At 44.4% G+C, this 14,387-nt stretch overlaps 2 protein-coding genes across 2 annotated transcripts; one reads left to right on the forward strand and one right to left on the reverse strand.

Moving 5' to 3' along the window:
* The first annotated feature begins 621 nt into the window (after positions 1–621).
* On the forward strand, positions 622–14,022 carry LOC134468749 (uncharacterized). Its single transcript, XM_063222623.1, has 4 exons — positions 622–997; positions 11,207–11,851; positions 12,365–12,446; positions 13,815–14,022. Exons 2-4 carry the CDS (start codon positions 11,287–11,289, stop codon positions 14,020–14,022), a joined length of 855 nt encoding a protein of 284 aa, XP_063078693.1. The 5' UTR covers positions 622–997; positions 11,207–11,286.
* On the reverse strand, positions 5,874–8,707 carry LOC134468748 (uncharacterized). The gene is made up of 8 exons (XM_063222622.1): positions 8,651–8,707; positions 8,267–8,540; positions 7,647–7,821; positions 7,452–7,528; positions 7,136–7,316; positions 6,760–7,008; positions 6,502–6,673; positions 5,874–5,910 (listed from the first exon to the last, which is right to left on the reverse strand). Exons 1-8 carry the CDS (start codon positions 8,680–8,682, stop codon positions 5,874–5,876), a joined length of 1,197 nt encoding a protein of 398 aa, XP_063078692.1. The 5' UTR covers positions 8,683–8,707.
* Positions 14,023–14,387: the final 365 nt, after the last annotated feature.

Below are 14,387 nucleotides of genomic sequence, written 5' to 3' on the forward strand. Positions count from 1 at the left end.
CCATGCACTGTCCCCCACATTGTTCTTGCCATAGGTACAAATTACAGGACTCGACACGTTGGTGACATGATGAAGCGTGCGTCAGTTATTAACTTTCTGCCAACTGACCATGGAAAGTTTTTTACTTCATCAGATAAATCACTTTTACGACTCCCTGGATTGAATGAGCTCGCTGCTAAACCACAAATTATCCAAGTGCCTCATGATAGTCAGAAGGAGTCAACCCAAGTGTTTGACTCAGATGTGGAATACGTAATGGATTGTCCCTTTAAGAACCCATATTGTCTATACGGCAGATTTAATGGAGTGGGTTATAGGTGCTGGAAGAAGACGTGGCACATGCCTTTCAGTAAACTTGAACAGTGGAGGCTGTTGTGTGACAAACCCTTTAATCCATGGAAAATGCTACTCCAAACTGAGGGACTTGAGAGTTCCAAGGCGTTACTGTTAAAACAGGTCCCCGACTTTGTTTGGTCAAAAGACGAAAGCGATATTGGATACGTGAAGTCGGCTACGCCAGTTGAATTGAAAGTGAAGCCGGGGGCGGTTCTGCCCTTTCACCGGCCATATCCTATTTCACAGGAAGCGGCACAAGGTTTACATACTATTGTGGCCGATTTGTTGAAGGCGGATGTGATTGAACTAGTGGATAGACCACGCGCAAATTCACCCATTTTTGCAATACGGAAAGCTGACGGTGTACGTTGGAGAATGCTACACGATTTAAGGGGGCTAAATAATGTTTTAATGGATTCTGAGAATATTGTCCCCTCGCCGCATTCTCTGTTAACTAATATCCCTCCCGAGGCCAAATGTTTTTCAGTATGCGATTTGACTGCTGCATTTTATTCTGTTCCCTTAGCAGATAATAGCAAGGATTTGTGTGCATTCCAGTACGCTGGTCAGTTCTACCAATTCAAACGACTACCAATGGGGCTCAAAATTTCGCCGACTGCATTCAATCATGTTTTACGGGAGGACCTTCGACATATATCATGTAAGTCAACTATTTTGATGTATGTTGACGACTTAATTGTTTGTTCCCCCGATGTACAGACCTGTGAGAAAGACACGTTGATGTTACTTAACGCGCTGGCCGAAGGCGGCCACAAAGTGTCCCGGGCGAAACTGCAGTTTGTGGAAACACAGGTTACCTACCTTGGTCGTGTAATTTCCCAAGGGAAACGTTCTATTGCCCCTGATCAAATTCTAGCCATTACAAAAGCCCCAAAGCCCCTCAATGTCAAAGAGATGATGGGTTTTATTGGACTAATTGGTTTTAGTAGCGACTGGATAGACTGTTATGAGTATAAAATAGCGCCTTTGCGGGCAATGATCGTTAATGCAGGCACCAACAGTCTGAAAAATTCGTTGACATGGACATTGGATGGTTTAGAAGCCTTCGAAATGATAAAAAGAGAATTACAACAGGCTCCAGCATTGGCACTACCAAGCTATGACTCACCATTCTACTTGTATGTTGCAGTAAAGAAGGAACAGCAGCGCCCAGCCTACATGACTGCGATTTTAACTCAGCTTCAATGTGCTGGGAAATCTAAACAGGCAATTGCGTATTATTGTTCCAAATTGGATGACGTTGCTCAAGGCTTCCCACCATGTTTTCAAGGTCTTGAATCTGTCTACATGGCATACACAAAGGCTGTTTCAGTAACGATGGGGTGGCCCATTGTTATCTATACATCGCATGCCATTTCCCAGTTAACTGACCAAGGGCGATTTTGTCTTACACCGCAGCGCCAGTTAAAATACTATGACTTGTCTTTCTGTCCTGATGTCACAATTAAGACTTGTGATCAAGCTACCAATCCAGCAGACAGGATCCCTCTGGAATATGAAGGAGAGCCTCATGAGTGTGTAGCAGACTCTTTGATTTTTTCCAAATTAAGACCGGATTTGGAAAGTGAGCCTCTCAACTCTGGACTAGTACTTTTTGTAGACGGATCTAGTCACAATTTCAATAACAAAACTTGCGCTGGATTTAGTGTGGTAAAATTTGTTGAACCATCTACATTCATAGTAGAGAAATGCGTGCCTTGTAAACAACCTTGCTCTGCACAATTGGCTGAATTAAAGGCCCTCACGGAGGCCTGCTTAATGGCAACTGATCAGGAGGCTACTATTTACACCGATAGCTCATACGCACACAATGTTTGTCATGTACATGGGGCTCAATGGAAGCAGCGTGGGTTTAGGAAATCAGATGGGTCGCCTATTCAGCATTTAGGCCAAATTCAGCTGTTACTTTCCGCAATGATGACACCTAAGCGATTGGCGATTTGCAAATGTCGTGCACACAAAAAAGGTGATGACTTGGTTACACAGGGTAATGCACAGGCGGACGAAGCAGCCAAGGAAGCGGCTCTCCAAGCAAGAGATGTGGTCTCTCCTGATGTACAAGGCTATGTACATGTTTTAGCAGACCAAATGAAAGATTGTATGTCTTTGTCTACAGGTCGGCAGCTGTCTAACTTTTCTAAAACTCTCTCCCCACAGGAATGTCAGGATATTGTTGTGTGCCCAGTCAAGTGCCCTTATGAGGACACTACTGGTTGTAAATGGTGTAGTCTGACTAATGTTCCTGGTCATTATCATTTTCAGGAACCGTTGTGCTGTGCGTTATGTCAGAGAGAAGGTTGTCCAGAATGTTGGAATCGTGTGTGTGAACCAGTTTGTGTTGACTCTGGACTAGGTCAGCTCCCTCTGAATGTGCTAGAGCCCAAACCGGCTTCAACAGGTGGCGACTGCAGCTGAAAAAACTGTGTGGGAGGAGAGAGGTGCAATGCTGGGACCAGATGGGGTATGGCGTAATCATGAAGGTCGTATGGTTGCTCCTTTAACCTTGCTTAACATGCTCATTTCAGATGCTCATGATTTGGACCATGCAGCTGGTGGAGAGGTGAAGAGAAAAATCCTAAAAGCAGGATTTTGGTCACCTAACCTCAAAGAAGTAATCGATCATGTTTTACAGAACTGCCATACTTGCAGTATTCATAACATCCGCAAAGGAATACCTACAAGTCCCCTTGGAGGAGTTCCAGTGCCGGAAGGACCTTTCAAACATGTTGTCATTGACTACATTGATATGATTAAACCTGTAAAGCGTTACCGTTACGTGTTGACTGTGATCTGCAGGTTTTCCAGGTGGTTGGAGGCATGTGAAAGTCCTGAACAGAATGAAGCAACAGTGATTAAATTCTTTACAAGGGACCTGATTCCAAGGTTTGGGGTCCCTGAGGTCGTGGCCGCGGACAACGCTCGAGCTTTCAACGCTAAAACATGGTCCAAAATTGCACAAGCATTGGGTATTAAACAGAAGTTTGGCAGTGTCTACCATCCCCAGAGTCAGGGAATGGTAGAAAGGGCGAATGGTACGTTGAAAAACAAAATTGCCAAAATCTGTGCTAGTACCAGCTTAAAGAGCAACTCCCAACGCTATTTTATGCACAAATACACATATTGCTGTGGTCATCCCTATGACTGAATGCATTGTGCATCGTTACTGTGGAAAAAAAAGTCCTAGTTTTCTTGTTTCACGCTGTTTTGTGTGAGCTAGAAATTGCCTTTGAGGCAAACGACTGCCCGTTCCGGTTTCCCTCATGGATACCAATGACGCGACAACAACAAAAATCTGATTGGTGTGAGAAAACAGTCACGTGGTACACTAGTTCCACAACGTCACTGCTGGTGGACCCAGCTGCGCTGTTTGAGGCTGCAGCTATTCGTTTTCGATCTGTGCCCGCAGTGTCCGACGTTTCTTTCTTGCATTCCACCGATTGCTGTCAGTTTGTTGGATGTTGCGGTTACAACATGTCTTCGGAGATACAACCCTACATTTACGACCCTGAATCGGACGAGGACGAAGATTGTGTCGAGCAACAACTACTCCTCATTTGTACATGACCGTATCCCAATGGTAATATCCACCTCTCTCTCCATCATTATCCTGCATGGAATTTCAGTTAACTTGAACAAACATAGCCTATTCTAATAACGATTCGTTCTTTATGCTGTCAGTCACTGGTCTGACAGATTAGCGTTAATGTGAATTCATATGGTTAGCATTCATATTATATCAGCCAATCTGGCTAATCTAGGTTATCCTACTGTTCCATACTGAATTCAGGATAGCGCAACACTGTTTACCGTTACAACTTTGGAAAAACGATCATAGGATTGTTACAATTCCATGATCACAGCCATAAAAATAGAAATAGCTTATTGGTCTTAATTTGGTTGCTAACTTTCACAAAAACAAACCCAAATGTTGTTACTCAGATCTCTGAAAGGCTGGTGCTACGGTGCGGGTGTGAGCTAGGCAGCCCGTCTTTTGAAGTTCACATTTTAATCAATACTTTTATTTCAAATGACAATACCATGATAAGACCATTCGTCACAGTTTTCCAATCCAAGGACCAATAACACGATGTGCCGCCAGTGCAAAGACTTGCTGCTACTACTACACAACACAGGGCCTTTGCATTACAGGCTTTGGCAATCTGGTAACAACACATTTATAGCAGGCAGTGCAACACTGTTAATGAAAAGACTTGCTACTACTACACAACACAAGGCCTTTGCAGTACAGGCTTTGGCCATCTGGTAACAACACATTTATAGCAGGGGGCATGTCTGATTAAACAAATATGTGCCTGCCTACGTTTTCCAGGTGCACCTGGAACTGAGAAGAAATGCCAACAGAAGAGGAACATGTCTGCTGTCAGGAGATTTCCCAGGTTAGCTTGTCAAGGTAAATTGCTGACAAAGGTTCACATTTTTTATTCCCATCTTGATATTCATACACATTAATGTTTAGTATGCTACAAGGGGATTTACTAACAATGACATGATTCTATTGAGCAGTGTGTTTACATTTACATTTACCTATTCAGGTGATTACAAGAATGAAAGACACCCCCACTCCTGCATGTTCCATCGTCCAGGACTGGAGCCAGTCTGCCTACACATAGCCTATGCACTTCAGCATGCTCTAAATGCACATTGAACTGTGTATGGGTGTTCACAAGTTTCCATGTGCATAAGCCTACAGCAATAGGTGCATGTGTGAGGCAGCTAGAACAAAAAGCACCACTCTTATCAATAACAGTATTTTCAGTATGGTGTTCTATACTTATTTGCTGAAAGAAACAAGTGTTAATGAGTACACTCAATAAGACACAACACTGTGCTCTACTTTTTAGGGAAAAGTCAAATGGAAATTTTATTTGCATTTTTATATGCACACAATCTATATACATCAATTAAAAAAGTGGTCAAGCAATGGAAACAAAAACAAGTAATATACAAATAAATTACATGACAATCTCTTTCAGGCGTTGCAAGCATCTGGCATACAGATCTTTCGAATGTTCGTGCTGGGGCTACTTAGGAAGGAAAGTTCGGTGGTCATCACATCCATCCTGTGTTGTCTGAAGAATTCAACAAAAGTACCCAGAGACAGAGGGCCAATACCTTGACTTCAGGGCTGCCCTTTCTTGAACCTAGACTGGTATGCAGCCACAGCTTCAGCAACTGGAGGATGGTGGAACGCAGCAGACAGGTTGGCAGGAACAGGGATCTTTCTGAGCTCCTCCTGGTAAGGCTGGGGTCTTGGAATCACGTCCTCGAAGAGTAGAGAGATCAGCTCTTGGACATAACCTGGACAAGATTTTTAATCGTAAATATATGTCTTCTTGTTTTGTTACATTTGTTTTTCATATAATAAATTGGTTGGGATACATACCCTGTGTTGCTTGCGACTTCATTGGTTTTAATGTGTACCCCCCCTTTTTCGCCTTTGGGAAATGAATGCTGTACTTCAGGGTCCCAGCAGTTGTTTTTGCCTGGGTGCGATTTTAATTTTCGTTGAAATGGAGTGCAGCCAGATATTGTCTGAAAGAAGTCAAAGATTGTAATGAGAAGTCAATATTGCCACTATTGCTTAGGCACTGGCATGCCAAGAGCATAGCAGGATGATATCTAACTGTATGTAAAAAAAGAAATTGTCATTGGTAACAACAAAAGAAAAGTTTTGTTGTTGGGGACAATAACAGAGAAAACAACACATTTTCCCTTTTGGATGTTGCATTTTCAAATATACACTATAGAGCCAATACTTTTGAAGTTTGAACCTTGTAAACGTAAGTGGTGACTGCATAAAGGTAAACAGAACAGTCATAAACAGTTGTTTCAATACAAAGTGTAAAAATGTAATTGTAAATGGAGACAGTAATTATTTCAGCTGAAAAGTAATTGGATGCAAGTGTTACACATATGTGGGGGACTGCCCCCACCTCCCATTTCCATGTGCTAATTGTCAGTGGCTTAACAGGGGCGCACACAGCCACTGAATCACCTGGAACTTAGCATGTGAATTGTGATAGGTATGGGCTAGGAGGCTGATGCTGCCAATATCCCCGCAGGGGGGTCTTAGACTCCAGAGGGTTAAACATGGTGTTAAATACATATACAGATCAAACATACCTGCACAGCATCCCAATGAAAGGGAAGACAACATTTTTGGGCGTGAAGCGCAAGATGACGCTGTGAAATGCCTCAAGCGTAGATGTCTGGTACCGCGAGCTTAGTCTCTCCACGTCACCGAGAACCCTCTTGTTGACAAGTACCTTCTCCATTTTGAGGAGGGCCTTGGAACCTTAGAAGATGATTCAAAAGGTAAATGGCTGTGCAGTGTCATTACATTGTCACAATACATAGGGAGTGCAATATGACATTACTAACCTGGTTTAAGCCACTTTTTCTTTGCGTTGCTCTTGCGTTCAGCATGCAGACATTTAGGGAATTCAGGGTTGTCATGGACATGTTGATCTTGCATGTGGTTAAATAGAGATGTCCACTTTGCAACCTTCTCAGAGCCTGAAGTTGAGGATGTTGCGCACCAGTAGACATGGTTGCTGATTCCTCGTTGCCACTTTTGGATCACCTCGCAGTCTTTCTCCTTGGCCACCTTGCTAACTTTCTTGGATAGACCTGATAGTTAAAAAATATATTCAAATAAGAAAAGAAAAGTTATTTGTATCCAGACATTCAGTCGATATATAAGCATATAATGTGGCAAGTACTGTTATTGTTCCATTTTAGTCAGCACAAGACATACCTTTTTCCAAATGCCAGACATCAAAGTAGTGCGTTATTTTATTTTCCCGCAAGAACTTCTGAATCTGTGGGTGGCGGTCGGTGACGATGTAATCAACAGTCATGCCCTTGAAGTCCAACAACTGCAAGCCTCTTATAAGTCCTTCTTTCTCCATGTTGTGACTCCCGCCAACCTCATTGCTCTGTAAACAAAATGCAAAAGACATACAACTTTTACTTCACTACCAGAAATTGTGTGTGACTGTTTTGTGTACAGTTATGGGTAAATGAGAATACTCTTTCAAGATGTCACATTGCATAAAACTGATAACTCTCACCTGAACCAACTGAAGAGCAATGATTTTGTTGTTTTTCATATTCATCAAACTGTATGTCCCGTATTTTGCACAGTGTCCTTTAAAGTTGACATGGTGGAGAAATGACAAAGTCATGATTAAAATTAGTAGGTGATAGCTTTATTTTACTAAACAACTGGATACAGCTACATGTATCTCTAATTGTAAGAGTCTTACCTGGTGAATCTGCTCTCATGTCACCCCCAAGCTTCAGTTTTTGGTGCCTAAGGGACTCCAATCCACCATCTTGATACTGGTGCCATTTGTGTATTACAGCTGGCTCAATGTAACGGGTTGCATGTCTACGGAATGAAGAGTAGCTTATGTTTCGCAGCCGCATGGCTTTAAAGACCTAGAAAGGAAAAAAGGAACGCAAATAGGTACTTCATATAAAGAAATATCAGTTGTTCACAAGCATTCACATGTAGTGTGTGTAGAACATTTGTGTAATGTTTCTGTAATGACATGACTCACGTCAGACATTTTTACTTGTGCACGCACCTAATGGATACATTCTATTTTATGACAGTTACACTATGTCAGTTAGATAGTTATAAGTCATGCTACAGTGATGCTGCCCTCCTGATGATATCCCTAAGTAACCTGGTACTCGTATCCTTCAAACGATACACAACAACCAAAGAGTGGAGCAGTGGAGCAGTAGAGATAGAGGTGACAAGTAGCCCGTCAACGACCGGGGGAAGGGTTGGCTAAGAGGCAGTGGAATAAACAAGAGAGGGCTGTACCCCCCGACCCAGAGTAACACTGAAATGCATAATGCACTTTACCTTTTGCACTTGATTAAAAGATGATCCTGTGCAGTATACAGCTGCTGACAATTGGAGGTTGCCTACAGGTGAGCTCCCCATCAATGGCTGGCTTTCCCAGTGCTTGATGAAATTGCAGTGGTGGCATCTTTGGTCAACGGATAAAAAAGTTCCCCGTCTGAAAGTCTTCACCTCGGCTGCACGGCGACAGTTTGGACATTTCTCAAACAGCTCCATGAGGTTCTTCTCAAACACTATGTATTTGTTGTCGTTGTATCCAGGTGAAGATGTTGAAGATGTACCACTGGAAGACATTAAAGAGAGAATTGGCATAATCATTAGTCAGCCAGTACAACTGTTATTACAGACATTCTCATGTACAGATGTGATGAAATAACAGGCTGTAACACATACGAGAGATGTGAGGATTCGCCTACAGTGGTCATCGACTGTTCTGGGTCATAGGTTTTATCAAGGGGTTCAGGTGGTGCTGCAATGCTCTCCTCCTCCTCCTCCTCCTCCTCCTCCAACCTAGGTCTTTTGTTTGGCCTTGGCCCACTCTTGATGGGTGTTGTGGACGGTGTTGAGGTTGAAGGGCCCAATGAGGGGGTTGAAGTTGATGGGCCCAATGATGGTGCATCTGTATTTGTCTGGACGCTTTTCTTTGTGTCGCTGAAATGGCACTGGGTCTCTACATCAAAACAATGAGTTACAGACAAGTGAGAGTAGAGTAGAGAAGAAGAAAGAAACATGTATTAATCCCAAGGGAAATAACCATAAAGTAAATGCTTACATACGTTTAGTCTCTCTCTCTCTCTCTCACACACACACACACACACACACACAGATGAATGAAGAGTGGTTCAGCTGCTTGAAGACATTTTTGGCCTACAGTACATTCTGTTGCACAAAACTGTACAATGACAGAACACCCAGCCAAATAAGACACACACAATGCAATCTCCGAAATATAGGCTATTCGTAATACATTTCCATTCGCACACAGCATGCATCATAACACAACAACAACTATGTTTCTGGCACAATACTAACCTTTGCTCCTATAATGACGTATGCGTAGTGTTCCCTCCGAAAGCTGTGTACAACGCGTCGGTCTTCTAGGGGGGGGTGGAGGTGGTTCTGTTTGGGTGCTAGCATGGTACGATGGGCGAGACACCGATGCCTGTGCTGTAGAGCTACCCTGTAAGACAAAAATACACGCGTGATCAAACGACACATAAAGCAATACATAAACAGAATTACACCGAAGTGAGCAACGGTATTCTCCATGAGGTCACTTCAAACACAAGTTTCACGGCCAGAAGAACATTACGATAAAACAAATTGGCATTGGCAAATGATAAACGGTAAAGCTGTCTAGGTTCTCGTTCATCTTGAATGTGTGGCTGAACCATCGGCTTGCATTGAGAAGACGGATGCATTGATCGCAATATACTCTCAATGATCGCAACGTTTTGAGTAAAGAGCAAACCCGACCAGACACAGCCTCGTATGACATACCCTATCTATCCATATAATGGGGTGAATTTTCCCTCGAAAGTCCGATAGGCGATATCATTGACTGTGTTTTGCGAGAGCTGAGCAAAGGCAGTACTAGCAATGCCCTACTACGTATGAAAACAGACAATGTCTTCTCATGAAATCTTGTTTGAAAAGACATAGTTTAGTTCAGTATAGTGGTACTAGGGCAAACGCTGGGTTGTCTAGTATCATTGCCTTTGACTTAGTTACACACACAAATTGATCATATTGTTGTATGACTTTGCTTAGTTCACGTCTGGGTCAGCTGTTAGCAGAAGCACAGACGATGTGACCACAATGCATGCTACAGAAAGTTAGGTCTTTATATCAAGAAAACGTTAGATAGCATTTCACTGACGGCTTGTGAAGTTGTGGTTGACCTTACAGATGGTGATGATCCTGGCTTAATCACCAGCTTCGATGCATACCCACTGTTGTATGCACCCAGATTGGCGAAGTCACTATCTTGGAAATGTTTAGCACACACAACCAATGACTTGGGGTACGATGTTGGTATTGATCCAAAGATAAACTCCAACCATTTCTTCTTCAGGTCTTCATCCTTGGGCAAGTGGTACATGGAAGTGGTTTTACCCCCACACATAAAACATGAGCGTGCTTGTTCTGCCATGATTTCAATTCCAAAATCGCCTCCGCCTCCGTCGCGCAGTCGTTAGCCTCTGGTAGCGATTAGCTAATTTCAGTTGGCTCAAGTTCTTTGCTAGGGGGCGGGGGTGGATGAGTGTGTGGGCGGAGATGGGCGACGGTTTTTTTTATTTTCACATACCATACATGGCTATGGGCGAGGTTTACGACCGAGTGACGTACTAAAGTTTGGCCATTTCACTAGCACTCATTTGTCCGTCTCTCAAAGTGGGCTGGCCCGTCAGTGACCAGTGCAGGGCACGCAGATCGAATTACACTTTGGCATGGCGCATACTCATACGGCTTGCGGTGACCTACCACATTTTAAAATGAGTGACAAAAAGAGGTTTCCCGCGAAAGTTGCTCTTTAAACTGGTTGGATGCTTTGCCTGTTGCATTAATGCAGATGCGTTCACAGGAAAACCGAATCACACACTTGTCTCCTGCAGAGATGCTTTTCGGGCGACCTATGCCGGCACCGCGGATACGTGGTACGGGGAGAGGTCCGCCATTGGACCAGCTGAAGCTGGAGATAAAACATTATCTGGAACAATTGACTAACATTCATTCTTTGATTCATGAACAGGAAGTGAGACGAGAGAAGCACAAGGATGTCGAAAAGGAGAAACCGGTGCATGTGGGGGATTGGGTGTACATTAAAGTGGCTAAACGAACTTGTTTACAGCCTCGAGCAGAAGGCCCGTATGAAGTCATCCAGGCTACCCCAACTGCTGTCCGTGTTAAAGGGTCAAAAACGTGGTATCATTTGAATTTATGTTTCAGGGCACCGGTTCCTCGAAGGGAGGACCCAGTTGACGTTCCAGATCCATCCGGAGTGACAATATCCAACGGTCGGTTGCATAATGGCAACCAGACAGAATCGAGCTCGCCCCCTAGGGAGGGAGAGCACAATTCAGGTCATCAAGATGGAAGGTTGGATGAAGGTGTTCGGAGTCCTGGGGGCGTTGGTGGTAGTGGCATGCCTGTTCCTGCTGTTTCCCCTTCTCTCACTCCAAATAGAGAAGTGGATGATGGAGAGGCAGAGGTTGGAGTCGCAGGTGAGGCTGGAGCAACAGGTGGTGAGTCAAATAAAGCCACCTGTCACTCAACCGGGGCCGAAAGCGAGGCCACCATGCCATCACAATGTGGTGAACCAGGAGGAGACCATGCCTCCTCAGCGGAAGTCTTTGTTCCCGAGGCCGGAGGTGATTCTGCAACCACCCTCGTCCATCCATGGATCACAGGTGCCCCACTCGATCCCCACACCTTACACTGCCACCCAGAACGAGCCCTTAGTTATCCCCACGATAGCCCCCATAATGCCCACTAGTAAAGCTCCCATTACGATCCCAGTAGAGCCCCTCCTGATACCACCAACGACACACCTCCCACCAACCATACCAAATAAAGCAGCTGATGTTGACACAAGTACTGAAGACAGCACTACACATGTTGATAGAGCCCCTGAACATTTAAATGAAGTGACAAGTACTATTGACCATAATAATTCCCCATCGTGGATGGTGAGACGAAATAGATGCGTTTTGGCTATTATTTTGGAAAATCTAGGATCTATTATACTGCCCCCATCTAAACCAGGCTCTGAGGAGCCAGCTATGGTGTCTTGTTCCGTGGGTGTAACGCTTCGGAGCAATCCAGAATTTTTATATGTAGTTGAGGTGGGCCCTAAAGATGGCCAAGATGTTTATCTTTGGCATAGCCCTGGCCGAGGACATTATTGTTATAAGGATTCTCCCGTTATTTCGAAAGCGTTTAAACTTCATGTTACTTGCCAAACAGATAAATGTTGGACTGCTGACTATAGTATCACTAGAGAAGAAGTACCAGATTTTCATTTGGGAAGTCGTGCCCGTACGGTGCCTGATGATGGAATTAGAAAACCGGTAACCTGTTCTTTAGGTCTGTTTGTTCAAACTGTAGACATTGGAGCCCGCCGGAGGAGGAGAGAGCTTCCTGCAAATATTGATGTGGATGTACCGGAGGAGGCAGAAGGCAACAGTTGGTATGAATGGGCCAAGTACACCGCAGGGTCATATCCTTCCAAGGATGAGTGCTATGTGTGTGCTCAGGCAAGACCACCCATGATCATTATCCCTACTCCCTACAGGTATGAGGATGCTGTGTTATATTACGATAAAGTCTGTAAAGAGTGTTCCCCAGAGAAGGATGTTTGTAGGTATGAATTGGAAAGTGTGAAAAAGTGTGTAGAGGACCAACCTGTCAGCCCTTTTGAATGCGTAATAAGTTTAGGCACAAGGGATTTCTTGGACCGGCGTCGGCAGGAGGTGCGTACCATCAGTCATTATGAGTCTTTTAAGACCAATACCTGCGGCGAACTGCAAAAGTGGCCGGAATCTGCACCTGAGATCATACCTAGATATTTAATTGGAAAAGGTGTTGATTTTGATTGTTTCTCACGTGATGGTACAGAAGATTTGGGTAAGTTTCCTGGGGAATGTAAAACTATTTGGGATATTAGTAAGTATTATCGAAACATGCAAATTATGACTTACACTGATGATGAACGACGCCTAATGGCTGCTAAATATCGTTCTAAGGCCTTTGTATATCCCTGGGCCATGCTTAGTCATCAAAATGTCTCTTTAGCTGACGTGTGGTGGGCGTGTGGACCTAAGTATGGTCTCCGCAATACTCTACCTAAGGACTGGGGTGGTCTATGTGCCAGGGTTGCTGCTATGCAGGATTCTGCGGTCTTGTCTGTTGTACCAAATAGCACTCTAACCAATGATTTTCCCTCTGGCAACAAGGTGGGAGGATCTAGGAAGGCCCGATCTGTCATTCAACCATACAAACCCGACCCACAGGTGTACTTGGATCCAATCGGCCAGCCTCGCGGTATTCCACCACAATATAAGATACGCAGCGAGGTCGCAGCAGGGTTCGAGGCTCTCATTCCTACAATCGGAGTATCCAAATTATGGGAGGTATCTAATTATCTGTACTATAATCAACAGCGGTTTCTGAATTACTCCATTAAGGCACTAGGAGCACTAGGACAACAATTAGATGCAACTTCCAAGACAGCCCGTGATAATCGATTGGCACTTGATTTTTTGTTAGCTGAGCAGGGAGGCTTATGTGCTATGATAGGTTCATCATGCTGCACTTTTATACCGATGAATACAGCAGAAAATGGATCATTCTCGGCGGCTATGAAGCAACTCCAAGATTTGAGCGTTGAGCTGTCTGTTAACAGCGGACGAGATGCGTGGCTGGACCAGTCTATAGATCATTGGATAAAAACAACCTTGGGCCCTTTAGGTGCAGTGTTTGCAAAAGCTGCTGTCTTGGTTGGTGGTGTGCTGTTGGTTGTGTCTCTTTTGTTTTGTTGTCTGGTCCCCTGTCTTAGGTCCCTAGTTGTCAAAATATCGGCACGACAGTTAAGCACGCAGATGGCCCTACAAGGAGTGGTGGAGGTGGACGAGGATGAGGAGGACCTCATCGGAGTGAAAGCAACGGCACCACTGGCATCGGAGGAGTTCCTCCAACATGCTGCTCTGGAAATTCTGGGGCCTCAGGTGTTTCGCGCAGCTGCTCCCTCCAAGGGAGGGAAATAGCAGTTTTCCAGGAGTAAATTTCCAGGGGATATCGTTCATCTCCCCTGCCCAGGCAAAAATGGTCTCAACATGAAGGAATGAACTGTGAGCTGAAAGGAAAAGACCATAGGAGACAGGCCACGTCGAGGTGCTGGTAACCTCGGTCTTGTTCTCAGCTCTTTTGAGGGCAATTGCCCGGGAGCAGTGGAAGCCTGGCAGGGGGGAATTTGAGATGCGGAAAGGACGACGCCAAGGAGCCGAGCAGACGGGGACCACGACAGTTTCCCGTGTGTTGATTTTAATGATGCATTGTTGTTGTCTTGCAGGAAAACACAGACACACATTCTACAGTAAAAATACACATATGCTGCACTCAACATTTATGG

Source organism: Engraulis encrasicolus, chromosome 18, assembly GCF_034702125.1.
Source record: "Engraulis encrasicolus isolate BLACKSEA-1 chromosome 18, IST_EnEncr_1.0, whole genome shotgun sequence".
Lineage (NCBI taxonomy): Eukaryota > Metazoa > Chordata > Actinopteri > Clupeiformes > Engraulidae > Engraulis > Engraulis encrasicolus.

What these genes read in the sequence shown, in the direction of transcription:
- LOC134468748 (XM_063222622.1), bottom strand. Translation starts at nt 8,682, where the DNA reads ATGACCACTGTAGGCGAATCCTCACATCTCTC. An exon ending in TGTCTGGCATTTGGAAAAAG is followed by an intron (nt 7,009 to 7,135) that starts GTATGTCTTGTG and finishes TTTAACTATCAG; the next exon opens with GTCTATCCAAGAAAGTTAGC. An exon ending in GAAAAAGTGGCTTAAACCAG is followed by an intron (nt 6,674 to 6,759) that starts GTTAGTAATGTC and finishes TCATCTTCTAAG; the next exon opens with GTTCCAAGGCCCTCCTCAAA.
- LOC134468749 (XM_063222623.1), top strand. Translation starts at nt 11,287, where the DNA reads ATGGCAACCAGACAGAATCGAGCTCGCCCCCTAGGGAGGGAGAGCACA. An exon ending in AGCAGCTGATGTTGACACAA is followed by an intron (nt 11,852 to 12,364) that starts GTACTGAAGACA and finishes TTCAAACTGTAG; the next exon opens with ACATTGGAGCCCGCCGGAGG. An exon ending in GAGGCAGAAGGCAACAGTTG is followed by an intron (nt 12,447 to 13,814) that starts GTATGAATGGGC and finishes CCCCTGTCTTAG; the next exon opens with GTCCCTAGTTGTCAAAATAT.